The sequence below is a fragment of the Adiantum capillus-veneris genome, chromosome 12 (assembly GCF_014529385.1).
Source record: "Adiantum capillus-veneris isolate H3 chromosome 12, ASM1452938v2, whole genome shotgun sequence".
Taxonomy (NCBI): Eukaryota; Viridiplantae; Streptophyta; class Polypodiopsida; order Polypodiales; family Pteridaceae; genus Adiantum; species Adiantum capillus-veneris.
The window spans coordinates 101,781,095-101,798,822 of record NC_140942.1 but is presented as its reverse complement, the minus strand read 5'-3'; the positions used below and the strand labels follow the sequence as shown (position 1 = coordinate 101,798,822).

Genomic DNA, 17,728 nt, shown 5'->3' with positions numbered 1-17,728 from the left:
GACGTTTAGCACTTCAAACAACTCAATAGAAAGAAAGAGAGAATCCACACGAGACACGGAGTGGCAGAGCTCCACTCCCAAACTCCAATGGCCCAAATGATTGCTCCCCTTTCTGTATTTCTTTATATTGCTTCCACACAGTACAACGCTGTGGCTCTGCTCTGCATCTCCCACGGGTAGACTGCCAAAGAGTGAGCCTACATCACATATTTAAAGGCTGTTGGTTTGTACAAAAGCAGTTACATGAAAAGTAGCAAGTCCAAAAGCATTGGGTCAAAAAGCAAGCACCCAGAGGGCTGTCTGTACGGTGCTGTTACATCATCATTTGTCAGCGCAAAACGCGGAAACTTTCGTACAGCGTACCATGTCATCAACTTTGACGCAAGTGAACGTGTCTTGCTTTATTTTAAGGTTTTAGGCCCCTCTGCCGGTTCTTGTAAGTCGTTGGGGGTTAGGATTATTAATCCTAACCCATTAGTAATTTGTGTAAGTTGGTGAGGAATTCTTCTTCTTCTTCTACTAGGGTTTAGGCCCCTCGGCCGAGATCTGCAGGTTGGCGAGGGTTAGGCGTAGGGAGTCCTAACCCTTTGGGTCTTCAGTGGCTTGACACGTCAGCAGTTTGTGACATCCCCTCTTCTTGAATGAAGAGTAATCGTCCGTGATCATATCTGCGAAACAACTCAAGTTAGATTAAAAATATCCGACGGTCAATTCCGAGGGTCATTCGGTTTTCTCATTCCATATCTGAGATCTTGATATTCTGGCGTAGTAAAATTAGCCATTGCACCTAGACCACACTAATCTGTAACGGGGCGTCTTGATGCACTAAAAAAACATACCCAGGCAATCTCACCCAATTAAGAATATTTAGTGGTTGACACATCACGATGCAACATAGATGCTTACATATGCATGTTTATAGGACAAAAAGACAAGCAGTGTTGCTGAGCACTCCTTCAAGACAAACGGTCTTTGGCATGAAGGTATTCAACGACTGCCTTCTCACTCTCCTCGCAAATGACCTAAAAAAGGTCTGGGCCATGAGCTTAGAGAGCTGATACAACCAAACGCTCCCCAGACCAGCCTGCGTCGCTTGGAGGCTCCAAATACAACTAAATGCTCCCTAGAGTACCATCCTGATTCGTTCAGAGGTTTACAGCTTACAACTAAATGCTCCCCAAACCACCCCTCTCAGGAAAGCCCGAGCCTAAGATATTTAGAGGTTCCAAACAGATCATTTTCATTTCAAACAATTTTTTAAACAGTATTATCAAACAAACAAAGCTCAAAGAGTACTTAATGCAAATCAAATGTAAAATCATTCAGGGTTGGTTTCGAGAAAAAGATCCCTCCATTAGTTAATAAAACTGCCCATAGGGCTACAATCACCTCTACTAGAGAGGTCTATATCAACAGCAAGGGGAGACTCTCCAAAGAAAAAACAGAATATGTACAATGGGGGACTAAATCACGAAATAGGAGGAGGAAAGAGCCACGCAGGCGGACGGTAGTGCCATCTGGGTGCACCCAGGACCATGGTGAAGAATGGACGTGGGTGCCAGAGTCGCAAAAAAGCCTCTCTGCGCTCCCGCAAGCGGTCGGAACTGCCGTGAAGTCTCTCGAGCTGGCCCCTGAGAGTTTGGCCCAACTCTAGCCAAACATCATGAACAGTCTCTTGTGGTGGAACATGGGCGAGCCTCGAAGATGCGGAAGCAGCGGGCCTGCCAAATGAACCACAGTGTCAGGCCACAGATGAGCTCCCAACACACCTCTCTCTCACTGCACCACTCCTGGGGGATAAGCTCTGTGGCAAGCTGAAGTGTAGGTCGACCCCCCCTAGATCACTATCATCCTGTTGGTGGAAGCCAACTCAAACTGGAGCGCAGGGCTCGTAAGAGTGGACCAGGCTGCAACACCCCAAGTGTGCTGTCGAGCTGTGGAAAGAGCAGGCATCAACTGAAGAACCCGAATCCAAACCTGCTGTGCCATGGGGCAGTCCCACAGACAATGTCACCGACTCTCCAAAGGATGACCACAAGCTGCACAGGTTATCGAAAAGCCACTGTGTACTAGCCAACTGCCAACTGTTGTAGCTCTGTGTGCAATGAGCCATTGGAACAAAGTGACTCTCCTCGACTGTCTGGAGTCCCCAACCGCTCCCAAGACCTGATAGGAACTCAGTTGTGAGACCCTCCTCCTACCAATAAAGTGCTGCAGTAGGACAAGCCTCTCTCCGTCTTGCCAGTATGAGACGTCCCAATCGAACAGTGTACTGAAAGAAAGGGATCCCAAGGTGGTCGGCTTAAGATGAGGGGTCTCTCCAAAACGTTGGGTCAGGATCTGTGACATAGGTCTTCCCACAGATGCCCACTACTCGTATCCTCTAAAAAAAGCACTCTGCAACTTGTGAAGCCTCTACTGGGACTCTGTGAAGTTGATCCTCTCCCTGGATCTCAAAGAACATGGGGGCTACTGACTCTGAGCAAGCACGAACTGCGATGAGGACCTCTAGTCGTGTGAAGGCCCCCATCCATGCTGTTGTCTTTAGAGGGGTGAGCCACTCAGCTGGCAGAGCCTCTGAATGTCCTAGCACATGCTCTGCACCCCTCTCATGCCCCGTAGCTGGGTGCTCTGTACCTCCTTTGGCAAACGTGAGAACTGAAGCCAGTCACCGAGAGTGCGGGCTGGACCCTTTGCCAAGGGACCCCAAGAAACATGAGGCCTACTACCAACCAAGTGGCCTCTTTGAGTGCTAAACATGGGGTTCCAAACAAGGGACTGTCTCAAGCGCTCCTCCGTGCAAGTGTACCCGCTCCGAAGAGCGAAGAAGGCTCGCCGCAAATCGAGACTCCATTCTCCTGCTCAGGCCAACTCTGCACATCTCTGTAAAGATCCACATGATAGAAGGGCTCCAAGGGCCTCCTGCATGAGGCACTCCAGCTCTAAGCCGCTGAAGCAACAACTCCTTCCAGGGCTCCTCCCTTGGAAGCAGTCCTCTAACAACAAACTTCCTAAGGAGGTCAATGATCCCCAGCCCCCCCTGAGAACCGTCGGCAAACTCAGTTCTAGAAGCTCATCTGCCTTGATAGGGAGCTCAAGACCACGCAAGCCAACCTGATGAGAAGTCAAAAATCTGCTCATCGCCTCAACATCGAACAGAAAGAGGAAGGGGGCAAGAGGGTAGCCCTATCTGACCGAACGTGTGAGCAAGAAACGCTCCCCTCTTCCCCCTGCCAAAAGCACCTGATTGTGCGCACGCCTGTAGAGAGTTGGCACACCTCTGATCCAAGCATTTGTGAAACCCATCCTGCGTAGAGTGTCCTCCCCCTGCCAAAAGAACCCGACTGTGCGCACGCCTCTGATCCTAGCATCTGTGAAGCCCATCTTGCGTAGAGTGCCCTCCAAGAAGTCCCAGTCAACTCTATTGTAGGCCTTCTCAAAATCGAGGAGTATCACCAAATCCTCTCCTCGGAGGAAGTAAAATGATAAAAAACGATCCTTTGGAATCTGCTCGCTGCTCGCTACCTATTTGCCATCGTTGCGCCCCCCCCCCCCCCCCCCCCCCCCCCCCCCCCAAACCCCCAATCCCTGTGCGCTTCCTCAGCTCTGCGCAGTGTTGCCCAGCTTGCTGCTGTAGCCCTCACGAGCTCTCCCTCCATCCCCCCCCCCCGTTTGCTGCCCGCTGCCCCCACACCCACTGCTAGCCCCCCCTTGCTGCCCCTAGCTCATGCACCCCCCTCCCCCCCTGGTTCTGCTTGACGGGTTCGTTCAATTGTGCTCATACGCTTTTGGCGCGCTCGCTCTAGCAGGGCTTGGTCTCGCCTTCATTTTGCTCTTGCAATCCTGTGTAGCAGCAGTCACAGATGGAGGATCCTGCTCCGCTAGAGAGGGACTCGACGGAAGCCCCCTCGCCTGACCCCGCGGAACCCACCATCGAACTTGCTCTTTCGCCGACAGAGCAAGCGAGCTTAGAGGCAGAGGTGGTGCGCCTTCAGGCCACCTATGCTGTCTGCAAGATTCTCGGCACTAGACCCCACAGAGGAGAGGTGCGTGATCTCCTCCAGGCCCGCCTTCTTGCAGAGGTGGGCAAGATCCTCGATGTTGAGCTCCTCGGACGTGGCTACTATCAAATAGAGTTTGAGACCTCCGAGATGGCGTCCAAGGTCATTGTGATGAGTCCCCTGGCCATCCGAGCAGTTCGAGCTCATTTTCGATAGTGGCGCCATGGTTTTGACCCAGCTACCAATGTTTTAGTTGAGGAGGCAGACCTTCCCATCTTAGTCTGCTTCCCCGGCCAGGAGAGAGTACCTCCGGCTCCAATCCAGGATTGGCTTAGAGATTGGGACTGTCATGGAGACACCTCGCACGACATCCTCTGTAGCTGCCAAGGCAGGTGGCATGCCCACAATACGCGTTCTGGTTCGGGACACCCACACCCTCCCGAAGGTCATTCTACTACCTCGGGTGAGTGGTGGTTGGCTCCGCTAGAATGTGGAGTATTTAGGCCTCCTGAATGAGTGCTTCATTTGTTGACAGATCGGTCATCTCACGAAGGCTTGTCCATGTAGGAGGCCCCGACCTTCACGTCAGACTCAGCCCTAGCCTCCTAAGGCTCGCCAGCATCAGCAGATAGAGACAGAGGGTGCTCAGACAGGTTTATCCTTTGAGCTTGGAGCCGAGGTAGAGAAGGGCTGGCAGCAGGTCTGTGGTTGGCGTCGACAAGGGCCACCACGTTAGCCTGGCCATCCGGATAGTCGCCATGCTCTAGTCCAGCAACAGTGGGTTCCCACAGGGAACCGTTTCGATCCTCTTCAGCAGGACGAGGCTCTAGCTCCACCCTCCACCTCAGCCTCACCACTGACAACCCTGCCTTCTGAGTCTCCCCCCCCCCCCCCCCCCCCCCCCCCCCCCCTTCCATCCCCACCCACTTGCCCTGTTGCTTCCCCATCCCCTCCCGCTCCCACCCCATAGCCGGCCCATGGGGAAGAACCTTCCTCGGCTGCTAGGAGATCTCTTGGCAGTGCATTTGCCACTAGTCGCCTGGCGAGAGAGGGACAACCTTTCTTGCGGACCCCCCTTCTGGTGTAGACGTCTCCCTTTGCAGTAGTTTCTCGTGGACTGATGAGCGTCGATATCCGTCGTAGGTGGGAATTATTTGCCTACGACTTCACATGATTTCTCGGCGACCCTTCATCAGACTTTCAGGCGGCTTGTTTCAGAGTTCATGTATTGTCCCTTGCAGCCAGAGGGATAGAGACCTTGGACACAGCGGTTGGCTTCTCTTTTCCCTTATGTGGCAGGGGCCAGTCTAAGTGGACTCTGGACTCAGTGATGGATTGGTTGCAGGCCCAAGCCCTTGAGTTCTCTCACCAAACGGGAGACTTGGGGGTTACAGATCTGGTACAGACATTGTGGCCATTGGCCAAGTTCTCAGTGACACCTCCAGACACGGGAGGATGTAGACACATTGTGGTACACTTCTTTGCTGACACGCAGAGACGCAACCATCTTGTATTAACACTGCCCCAATACTATTGCCACACGCATCACATTGGATCACAAATGACTTCTTGAGATCTTGTAAAACAATTACTGGATCCGAAGTCATCTTTTCCTTTAAGAGATTAAAAGCTGAAATCTCTTTCTATGTCCATTTGAAAGTCACCTCTTTCTTTTGCAAGAAACTTAAGGAGAGGTATTACAACACTTGAGGGTACAATCCTACCAAGTTCTGCAGTCATCTGAGAAGGTACATAAATCACGATCCATCACAAAAAATATGCAGAAAACTGAAACAAAACTGCACGGAAAGGTCCTCCTTAAGCATAGAAACACTCATCCAAGGTCAAAACATCAAAAAACAACCATTTAAGACCTCAAATCAATGCATTTAGCTCACAAACAATACGTCGTGAATTACAATAGAATCAAGAATGATCACACTTAGATTGTAGAGCAAGAGACAAGGAACACAATGTGCTATTTGGAATTGAATTCTGATTACCAGACAAGGAGATAAGCGGATTACAAGTTAGCAACCTCGCCAAAGTTCCGGATGAAATACGAACATAATCCCAAGTTAGCAACCTCGGCAAAGTTCCGGATGAAATACAAACATAATCCCAAGAAGCTACGAACATCGTGCACATTCTTCAAGTATGGCCATGTCTTGATTGCTTTAACCTTGGTAACATCCATTCGCACACCATCCTTCCACACTATATGGCCTAGTAGTGGATCTCTTTCAAGAAGAATTCACTTTTCTTAGGGTTGACGAGCAACCTGTGACTACATAGCTCCTTGAACACAATGGTCAAGTGACACCTATGCTCCTCTTCATCCTTTGAATAGACTATCATGTCATTAAAGAATATGCCAACAAAATTTTGATGTGGGCGGAAAATCTGATCCATCATCCTATTAAACGTAGCAGAAACATTTGTAAGACCAAATGGCGTCACTAGAAACTCATAAAGACAAATGTCGTTCTAAACGTAGTCTTGTGCATATCCTCTGGCTTGATACGAATCTGATGGTATCCACTTTGAAGGTCTATCCAGCTGAAAATTGCAGCACCCTCTAAACGGTCAAGAATATCATCAACCCTTGGAATAGGAATTCTTATTCTTATTCCAAGGGTTGATGGTATTCTTATTCAACCCGTTACGCATGGTAATCAATACACATGCGCCAAGAGCCATCCTTCTTCCGTACTAGAAGCACTGGGGAGCAAAAGGGTGAAGAACTAGGTTGAATCAGCCCTTTTTCTTACAGCTCCTCTACTTGGCTCATAATCTCTTTCTGCTGGGCCGCACTAACCCTGTAGGGAGGCCTATTTGGTGGGCTACAACCTGGCACCAAATCTATCGCATGATCCTCAGGCCTCTCTGGTGGCAATTGAGACGGTAATGAATCAGAAAATCAATCACTAAACACTCGCAAAAATGCTGACCTTTCTTTATCTAACACATATTTGACTAACAATTGTCTGAAACATCACGTGCAAAAATCAAATATGCAGAAAGATGATTCTTAGTTATAGAAGTGATAGTCGAAGCTGGTACAACAGGGTCAGACTCCCCTCTAAGCTTCACACCTAGGATGTGAATTTTGCCCCTATGCTACAGGGTGACCTTTTGATTGAAGCATTCAACACTTCATGTACATGGAACATCCATGGGATTCCCAACAATGCATCGCACCCTTCTAGTGGCATGCTATAAAATTCTTATGTGTCCACATATCAATGGATATGCAGACGTAGCTTTCCAATGATGGGAGTAACACACTCTAAGTGACCAGGACATGCCATACCTGCTTCTGTTGTGTATCTTATCTCTTCAGCTTTGATGCCCAACTTGATAGCCAACTCTGGTGACACCTTAGCACCCGGATCAAAGAAAATGACTGGTGTCTGATCCCTAACTTTACCCCACGCTGTGCATAACTCACTCGCATCCGAGTTCGGTCTATCATCCACCATGTCTGGCGCTAAACCTGCGTGGGTTTGGGCCTCTTCCCTTTCTTGTCCTCTGAGTCAGCTGGCCTCTTTCTTTGGTGGACAATCTGCAACAAATTGTCACAAATAAAGTATTTTTTCTCAGCCATTAAAGCCTTCTTCTCTTCGAACGGTATGCGCACAAATAAAGCATTTAGTCTCAGCCATTAAAGCCTTCTTCTCTTCGAACAACTTGCGCACAAAAGGCTTCCTTTTTTGTTTCTTTGTCTGCCCTCCAGACGTCTCGGCTGAGTCCTTAACTTTCTCTGCCTTTTTTGACCCCTGGGACGCTTCAGGAGACGCTTTCACAAAGGGCTTCTTTCCTGAATTTTTCTTGGGCTAGGCCCCTTTCACGTTGCCCTGGAATCCATTGTCCTCTCCCTTCAACAAGGCATGACCAGTGTTAGCAACTTCCACAAGCTTAGTAAGGGTGGCCACTCTGTTCTTTGTACATTAGTTTCTAAGCCCTTTAGGCAGCCCACAACAATACTTCTCAATCTGCTTTGTCAATGGCACAAACCTGTAGGAAGTTTCTGAGAGCAATGCTTTACCGAACTTCCGATTGTACTCATCTAAGCTTTTGCAAGAAGTCGCATTGAGTTGGTGCCAATCCATCATGATATCGGTGTAGAGTCTTGCTTTAGTTTAGGCCCCATTGGATGGGGGTACCATAAGTTGTTGGGGGTTAGGATTTTAATCCTAACCCTTCTTTAATAATTAGGCCACTTGACGAGAAACTGTAAGTTGGTGAGAACTTCGTCGTCTTCTGCTTCTGCTAGGGTTTAGGCCTCATCGGCTGGGATCTGCAGGTTGTCTAGGGCTAGGCTCGCCGCTCAGGGTGCCCTAACCCGTTAGGTCTTCAGTGGCTTGACACGTCAGCAGTTTGTGACAGCTCTCGAGAGAACACGTCAGCCACCACCAAATTCTTCTTTTCCCTCGCTTGTACAATCTAAAAGTGGAATTGCGACAAAATGTTTGCCCATCTCTTTTCTCTTATCCGAAAGCTCTTTCTTTTGCTTATCTGAAAGCTCTTTCTAGAACAAAAAGTATCTCAAACTCTTGATGATCTATAAACATTGTGAAATCTCCTCCTAGTAGGAAATGTCTGCATTGAGTCAAAGGGTGTATCACTACTAAAAACTCCTTTGCGTGATCTGTGCAACCCTCTTTGGTCTAGAGAACATTCTACTCTCATATGCTATGACATGCCCCTCTTGCATTAAGACCGCTCCCGGATTGCTACCACAAGCATCACAGTAAACCTCAAAAATGTTTCCGCAATCCGGTACAATCAAAACAGGACCAGTCGTCAACTTCTCTTTGATTCTCTTGAACATTGCAATTTTTGAGGGTCCCCAAGCCTCTTTCTGAGTTAGAGTATGCAATGGAGAAGCAATCTCCGCAAACTTTCATATAAACTTCTTGTAGTAAGAGCATAAACCCAAAAAGCATACAACTTCGTGTACATTCTTTAAGTTTGGCCAATTTTGTATGGTTTCTATCTTGGCGAGGTCCATCTAAACACCCTTTGCCGAGACGACGTGCGTCAAAAAGTGTATCGCTAGCAAGAAAAAAACTCGGTTTTTTTTCCCATTGGCGTGTTAGAGTTCAGATCCTTGCCCGGTGGTGGTTATAGTATCTCCCAAGGCCCAGTTTAGGGAGTGAGGGCTGTTTTGTGGTTGTGCCCGTCCATATCCGAGGTAGATGTACCTTTTCTTGGTGATGCACTCCACAGTACTGCCCACCCGGTAGGCCGCATGAGGCGGGACCAGGGTTAAAGTCTCTGGTGTGTTGCAGGTCGCTCTCAATAAGTTTACACATTTATTAGCATTTTGGCCATTTATTAGGATCATGGGGTTTTTATGCCGGGTAGGGCAATTTTGTTATTGCCCTATATATGCAGGCCCCCACCTTGTACTTTTGGCATGTTGTATGAGTGGTAGAGCTTCCAGCGTCTGGGCACACCCTCTCCCTAGCATTTGTGTGTGCGGCCTCTCTCTCTCTCTCTCTCTCTCTCTCTCTCTCTCTCTCTCTCTCTCTCGTGTTTTTTTTGTGCCCCCCCCCCCCCCCCCCCCCCCCCCCCCCCCTGCACGTGCGTTTTTGCCTGCAATCTCATTCCCTCTCTAGTGCTCCACTTCTCCTCCGCTTTGAGCCCCTACGTGCATATATGCACTTGTAGATTGATACCCGTGCCCATTCGGTGGGCTGTAGATGATAGGAGTTCGTTTACAAGATCTGTTGCGACAAATCGGAGATCCAGTAGGGTTGCTCGCGGTTGCAGACGAGATCATCACCCGAATCACCCTTTTCAGCTGCACCTTTGACATGGCCATCAATCTATGTCGCCGTAGTGCCTCAAAAACCTGAAAGAGATGGTTTCTATGATCTGCTTCACTCTTATGATAATGCTGTCAAAAAAGGTGCCCACAAATGACTTGTGCTCTCTAAAAATCCTGTCCATCATCCTATTGAATGTTGCATGAGCATCTGTGAGACCAAAAGGAATCATCGAATACTTGTACAATCAAAAGGTAGTCCTGAATGTGTTTGTGGTGGATGGCTTGGGCGTGATGTGTTCATGGTCTCGCCTATCGAATCGTTTGGAGTAGGATGTGTTTCGAGTACATGGAAATAGGATGTCTTTCATGTTCGGGGATAAAGGAAACAAGATGTTTTCACTGCTCGTGAAAGTGGAGTCTTTTTTTGGGAGGTGTTTATGAGCCTTGGTTTATCAGCCGGTGTAGACATCAATGGCAGATTTGAAGAATGGTCAACAATTGCATTGTCTGAGGTGTATCTGGTAGCTAGCTAGTGCCTAGGTGTCCATGATCGCTTTTGTTTCGACTATTTCATCAACTTTAGTCCATTATGAGCTACAGAGGGTGTTAAAAGTTGTGCGTAACAGCGCATCTCATGTGAACATGTTCAGTTTATAGCCTACTTATTAAGTTTGTCATTTCATGTATTTGACATAATTTATTTGGGTTGGGTTGGGCAACTTTCTACGGGAAGTGTATAAGATCCCTTGGCTATCACTTTGTATCCATCTGGTCAAAGTAAATTGGAGCAATCTCAAGCTTGGCTTCTCTCTCTCTCTCTCTCTCTCTCTCTCTCTCTCTCTCTCTCTCTCTCTCTCTCTCTCTCTCTCTCTCTCTCTCTCTGTGCGCTTGCACCTGCGCGCCTGCCTCTGCCTTGCACCTGCGCACGTGCTTGCAGCCCCCGCGCTGGCTCGCTGCCCTGCACCCCCCTCGCCTGCTCGCGCGCAGTGCCCTGCTCCCGCTCCCGCCCTCTCCCCCCCCCCCCCCCCTTGCGCTGCCCCGCCCCCCCTCGTGCTGCCTCTGCAACCCCCCCCCCCCCCCCCCCCTCCTCTCTCACGCTCCACTTGCAGCCCCGCCCCCTGCTCACGCGCCTCTTCCCGCTCCACGCCCCCCCGACGCACTGCCCTCTTCTACGTGTAGGATGTCCCCCCCTCTCTTTCTACGTGTAGGATGTCCCCCCCCCCCGCCCCCCCCCTCCTTCTTCTACGCGTAAGATGCCTCCCCCCCCCCCCCCCCCCCCCCCCCCCCCCCCTTTCTTCTACGCGTAGGAAGAATTTTTTTATTTTTATTTTTTAAAATTTAAAGATCCACCGCCTTGTAACTTTCCGTTCTCAAAGGTCACTATGGCCTTTTGAAGAAGTTATTATAACATTTCATCTCATTTCATTTCATTTCATTTCTCTCTCTCGTTGTTCCCCCCCTCCCAAACAGCACTGCTCCTGCTGCTGCTCCACTGCAGCACCACTCGCCTGTAGCTGCGGCTTCAGAGGTCGACCCACACACCATTACGCACACACCTAATCGAGCATTCCGAAGAGCCCGACAGGAAATTGAAAACAAACAGAGAGCGTAATATTCGGAATTTTACAGGGAATTACAAGACCTCAAAAACTGCAGACCTCGTTTCTGGCGGCGACCAAGCATGAGGAAGCAGAATGATAAACCCGATCCTGTAGAGGATGCAGTTAAAAAATGCAAAGAAGAAATGAAAGAAACTATTAACAAGATCAACCGCAACCTGCTAGGCACAATAAAAATGCTCGAAGATCGTGTGTTTGCCCAAGAAAGCAAGATCACTGCAATGGGAGATCGTGTGATGGCCCAAGACGAAGAGATTGCGTCACTCAAGAAGGCGGTCGCAGAGGCACAATCACGAAACACACTTGAAGAGGGAGAATTGCAACCCTCAGTAATAGAAGAACCAAACTCAATCAAAGAGCAAGTGCGAGCCATCAAAGAGGGGGAAGAGCAGCACAAAGAGATGACGACTTCCTGGGTGGACGTTATTACAAAGACTCAGCAGAAGGCAGATGAAGCCTAGAAATGGATTGAGGTGGCCAGGAAAGGGAAAAGCAAGGAAACAACGTCAACACCCACCATTATCAACTTGACCCTAGAAGAGGAGCAAAGATGCCGTGTGCGCTCTCTACATGTGAGAATTTGCGGTCTTACAGACAAAGATAATGTAGACGAAGAGGTAAAAGAACTCATGGCTTTGATGGGGGTTCAGGAGCCGATGCACTTAAGAGCTTGGAGAGTGCAACAAGAAAAATGGGAGCAATGGGGAAACCTCGAAAGAAAGGGCACTCATCCTCCATTTTCCCTCCATGGAAGCAAAGAAAGACTTTCTGAAGAAAAGACCAGCTCTTAAAAAACGGGTATCTTTCTCAGAGATGACCTTACCCTCTCACAGATCGCTCATATGCAGGAGGTAATGCAAGAGATTAGAGCAGCAAGGGAAAAAGGCAAGATTGCCTTTTACCGAGATGGAAGAGTGGTGATATTGAAGTGACACTCGACATGACGGTGTGAGGCCTATGGGACTGCACTCAAAGTTGCTACCTGGAATTGTAATGGATCTATGCGTCTTGATGTAGGTGCTTTTGAGGAGAGTTTTTCCGGGAGAGACATCATCTTCTACTCTGAGACGCATCAGGCCCCTGTGCATTCTATGCCTCACATTAGTGGATACAGATGGGAGACAGCTTGTAGACGGGAGACATGATCGGAGCACAGAGGGCGGGGCTTGGGAGGAGTGGCAGTGTTATTCAGGGAGGAGCTGCAGCCATTGATACATATAGCTCACAGGGATGAGCAAGCTAGGTACATGTGGGTGAGATTGAGAGCAGAGACAGGCAGATATCTTTACATTGCTATTTGCTACTTCCCCCGAGTACGTCAGTATATGCACCACCTAAAGGACAATCCCCCTTTTCTATCTTGGATGATGACATATGGGAATTCTCTAGGGATGGTGACATTATCTAGGGGACTTCAATGCTAGGACTGCCCATCATCAGACAGTGTTTTATGATACCTCAGAGGAGATGCTGAGAGAGTTAGATGTGGCGGAGACAAGCCTATTTAGACGATCGCAGGATGGGGAATATACTGAATATGGATGGCACTTGATAGACATAGGGACTGCACATGGATTGGCCATCTTGAATGGCCTACAGAGATTTCCTGCTGCGGGAGGTTTCACATGCTTTCCACACAGACACGGAGCCAACACAATGGATTATGTCATGGCACAGCCGAGCCTCATCTCTAGTATCCAGGATCTCACTGTTGGGCCCAGACCTGTTGGGGTGGCAGTGGATCATGCTCTTGTGTCATTGACCATCTCTTTCCAGTTCAGTGTAGCACACAGGCCACGGTCAGCTGCCCCTACTTGCTACACCTTCACGCAGGAGACAGACTCTGTATACATAGATGGGATATATAGACGCTTATGCACTGAGGAGCCAGGACGATCTCTGGAGGAGCTTACCACTATACTGACACAGACTTTACATGATGCAGCAGCAGAGGCATACCCACACACTCAGCCTGAGCAGAGACGCCGTTCTGGGAGCATGCCCCAGAACAACTGGTATGATGCGGAATGCTGCGAGACTAGAGCTAGACTTCAGAGGGAGGTGCTTTTAGGAGACATCACTCACAGGCAGTCACAGATTGACTTCCGATGCCTAGTGCGGCGGAAGAAAAGGGCATTTTTGGCTCGACTAGAGCAGGATCTTTACCAACTATTCTTGAGTCAGGACTCACGTGAGGCGTGGCGGCTCTTTCATGAGCAGTCCCCCCCACCTGCCATCACCTCTACAGAGACTTGGGGCCAGTACGCATCATCTTTGTACACAGTTTCTGGACAGCCGCCCCTCCCCGACCCCCCCGATCCCACACATGTGCTTTTTTCACCGCTGAGATGGTGAGGAAGGCAGGAGTTATGTTTAATCGTGCCATGTGTGAGGGCTTACCTGATACTTGGAGCCTTTCTACGATTGTACCCATCTTCAAGTCAGGAGACCCTGTGGGAATTATCGCACTATCATGATTGGACACACATTGGCACGATTGTACGCATCCTTTCTTGAGCAGCAGCTGAGTAGATGGGCAGAGAGAGAAGGCATGCGTGCAGCTGGGCAGGCAGGTTTCAGGAGAGGCTTTTCTACTCTTGACCATATCTTGACACTTAGAGCCATCATTGAGGAGGGCAGATCACATGGGAGACGGATCTATTGTAGCTTTGTGGACTTCCACAAAGCATTTGACATAGTACCCAGAGCTAGATTGATGCGCAGATTACAGGAGATGGGAGTACCGACAGAGCTCATTTGGGGGATCATGGCATTGTACAAGTCAGTAGTGGGGCATGTACGCACCCCAGAGGGCTTGTCCGCACCGGTTCACTCCACTATTGGTGTGAAGCAAGGCTGCCCGCTCTCTCCTACTCTATTTGGTATGTATGTGGATGAGGTTGCTGACTACATTGAGAGAGATGGTGATAGAGGTGCACAGCTGGCAGGGACATGGATTCCACTATTGCTCTATGCTGATGATATTGTGTTGATCTCCGACTCTCCAGAGGGGATGCAACGTCACTTGGATGCTCTGCATAGATTTTCCCACGAAAGTGGTTTGTCTGTCAACCTTGGTAAAACCAAGGTCATGGTATTTAATACCACCCCACAGTGGATCAGGAGGTCAGCGCCCGCATTCACATACGGCCAGGAGACGGTGGAGTACAAAGATGCTTACACTTACCTTGGAGTGGTTTTTAGTGGACCAGCATTTTCACTGAGGAGAGAGCAGAGACTAGACTGACCAGAGCCCATGCAGCATTGGGCAGATTGGAGAGGATGTGTTCACAGGTTCAATTTCAGGAGCCTCGGACGAAGCTCTGGCTATTTGACACTTTAGTGACGTCTGCATTGCTCTATGGAGCTGAGATATGGTGGCCTTCATTGGATCATCACAGGAGGACAGGTCGCACTGATGGGTGGAGAAGCCTTTGGTCTCTATGATCTCCTTGGCTCATTAGAGCCAAGGCTTCAGTACCACGTGCCATTATCCGAGCAGAGCTTGCTGCCCCCCCACTAGTAGTAGAGGCGCTTACCAGATCTGTCTCCTTCATACACCGCATGTGGGAGCTTCCCAGAGATAGATATGCCCGCCTTGCACTTGAGTCCTCTCGACAGTTAGCCATGCAGGGAGATACAGCATGCTGGTATGGTGAAATGACATCATGGTTTCAGGCGCATGGGTTCAGCATAGACAGATTGCCCCCCTTCCAATACTCATTAGAGGCACCCTCTCTGACTCTTACACAGTCCGAGATCACCAAGCTCATCCGACAGGACCTGACTCAGCTAGACATCAGGAAGACATGGATACAACCAGCGCAGGAGCTGGGCACGAAGATGGCTTTCTACAGAGAGCATCTTCTCCAGCTTACAGAGGACGGTTTTGTGGCGAGGCCCAGATACATGGACACTCACTTGTCTCATGGGATACGATGTGCTATTGGCCAGATACGCACATCTTCACACCAGCTGCGGATCGAGACTGGGAGATACAATGGAGTACCAACAGAGGCCAGGACATGCCCCCTGTGTGGCATGGAGCCAGAGACAGAGTTGCACTACACATGCCGCTGCCCCGTCTACTACGAGATACGAGGCCGCTTCCACTGCTTGTTCAGAGAGGGCTTTGGACCACTCTCTAGAGTCATGCAGTACGAGGATCAGAGATGCTTGGGTTTGTTTCTACTCGAGCTGCGTCGACACAGAGAGAGCTTGATGAGAGGAGAGGCTAGCCAGTCTCAGAGACACATCACTGTCTTCTTTAGAGCAGACACTGGACACCCGGAGGAGCCACTACCACAGCAGAGCCCGTCGCCTCACACCAGAGGCACACTGATTGACCGGCGACCGAGCTGGTGAGATCCAGACACCCACGACTGCGAAGGACTACACAGTATCGATGAAGGCTGAATCAGAGGCTTCGGACCACTTTGGCCCGACATGCACGACACCCGGTTAGACTACTGACCATGGAGGAGATTGATGAGATCTGCCAGCGACCGATTCTGGATCTCTTGTGATTTACCTACCCCAGCTAGCTACTCTGCCCCGTTCACACCTAGCAGTCCAGGATTCCATAGTATATTTGTTTTGTCATTTTGTCATTTTGTTACTCTGACTTTGTATCAGATCCACCACATTGTAACTTTTTGGTCTCATAGGTCACTTTGGCCTTTTGAAGACGTTAATATAACATTTCATTTCTGCCATGTTTGCTGCCGCGAGTGTCTCTCACATCTACGATTCTGCATTGTGCTATTTTAACACCCATGTCTTTGAGGTACCTCTCGTGACTCTTTGTGACATCTATGGCTCAAGCTTGGTCACACCATGGATGGCCAATACGATTATACGACCAGCTCCAAAACAGCTCTGACATCCTGCAGCGATGCCACGGGGCCCTTCACCAGTCATTGGCGTTGGGTGAGCAGGGCCTTCTTCACAATGGAGAGGGTCTCTGTTTGCTGGCACAGAGTCCATCTTTCTGGCTATTCCTTCCCATTGTATTCCTCCCTTCGAGCAAGGATGTTTCTAGTTTCTAGGCGTGTTTTCAACAACTGAAAGCCATTTCTTGTTTGAGGTAAAAAATGAAAAGATATCAGGGTCTCCCACTGCCAACTGGCTGATTCCTTAAGTGGTTCATTGTCAGGTAATGTGTGTCTTAACGGAAAGGAGGTCCTGCACCACACATTATTATTCAACCCAACTAGACAAGTTTTGAACCTCTTAATTGCTTACAAGTAATCATTTTGTATTGCTTCCCTTGCTAATTGATGTTTAGATTGAAGGAGCGTTTATACAAGGACTTGGATGGGTAGCTCTAGAGGAGGTGAAGTGGGGTGATAAAGAGCATCTGTGGGTCAAGCCTGGGCACCTCTTCACGCAGGGCCCGGGAACTTACAAATTGCCAACAGCAAATGACATACCGGGGGAGTTTCATGTGTCTCTTTTAAAGGTAAATCATTTTCATAATTGAATTAGACAAAAAAAAAAGGAAAAGAATGCTTATTTTTAAATTTGTTTGTGTAATTTCTTAGGATGCTCCAAATATCAGGGCCATCCACTCTTCGAAGGCGGTGGGAGAGCCCCCGCTGTTTCTGGCATCCTCAGTGTTCTTTGCTATAAAAGATGCTATTATGTCCGCAAGAGCAGAGCATGGGCTGCATGGATTTTTTGTGCTGGATAGCCCAGCGACACCCGAAAGAATCAGAATGGCTTGTGCTGATGAGTTCACTAAGGCATTTGCAGCAGCTGATTTCAGACCGAAACTAAGTGTGTGAAATACTGGGGTTGAAGAAATATTGACCCTTTCTGTGCATAAGTATTACTTACACATGCGTCCTCGTGGTGGACGATTTTATGCAAAAGAGAGTAAAGCAGTGCTGTGTACATATTTGTCATACGGCGTGACCTCACACTTGATGTAAGTGGAGGTACTGCCATCTATACAGGAACTTGTAACATTAGTGAAGCTACACACACAAACATTAACTTAATTCTTACGACCTATAATTGGTCTCTAATCTCTGAAATGTACAAATTACGTTAATTAAGCTTTCAAGGATGGTGTTTTTGTTTTGCTGCCACTCCAAAGCTTTCCATGTCATTATGGCATCGCGTCACGAACACGTGCTTCTTACAAAATGCTCAGCTCTTGGGCCACCAGATGGGTTACGACAAGCGCGATTTGCCCTTGAAGTGGCTGCTGAATTTGTTAGTGATGGTCACATTGCGAGTGCAGGCTCGGTGTTCGCTAGTCTCATGGCAAGAGTGGTTTGGCGGTTCCTAATGACACTTCAAAATGGGGAAGATGGAGCATCTGTTTT

The 17,728-nt window shown here is 48.9% G+C and overlaps 1 protein-coding gene across 1 annotated transcript in view; it reads left to right on the top strand.

Moving 5' to 3' along the window:
- The window catches only part of LOC147446234 (xanthine dehydrogenase 2-like), a 97,156-nt gene extending 79,668 nt beyond the window's left edge, over positions 1 to 17,488 (top strand). The window contains exons 13-14 of the mRNA XM_086525497.1: positions 16,684 to 16,857; positions 16,940 to 17,488. Of these exons, the coding sequence (XP_086381623.1) occupies positions 16,684 to 16,857; positions 16,940 to 17,182 (417 nt within the window). The 3' untranslated portion in view covers positions 17,183 to 17,488. The remainder of the gene's footprint in view (positions 1 to 16,683; positions 16,858 to 16,939) is intronic.
- Positions 17,489 to 17,728: the final 240 nt, after the last annotated feature.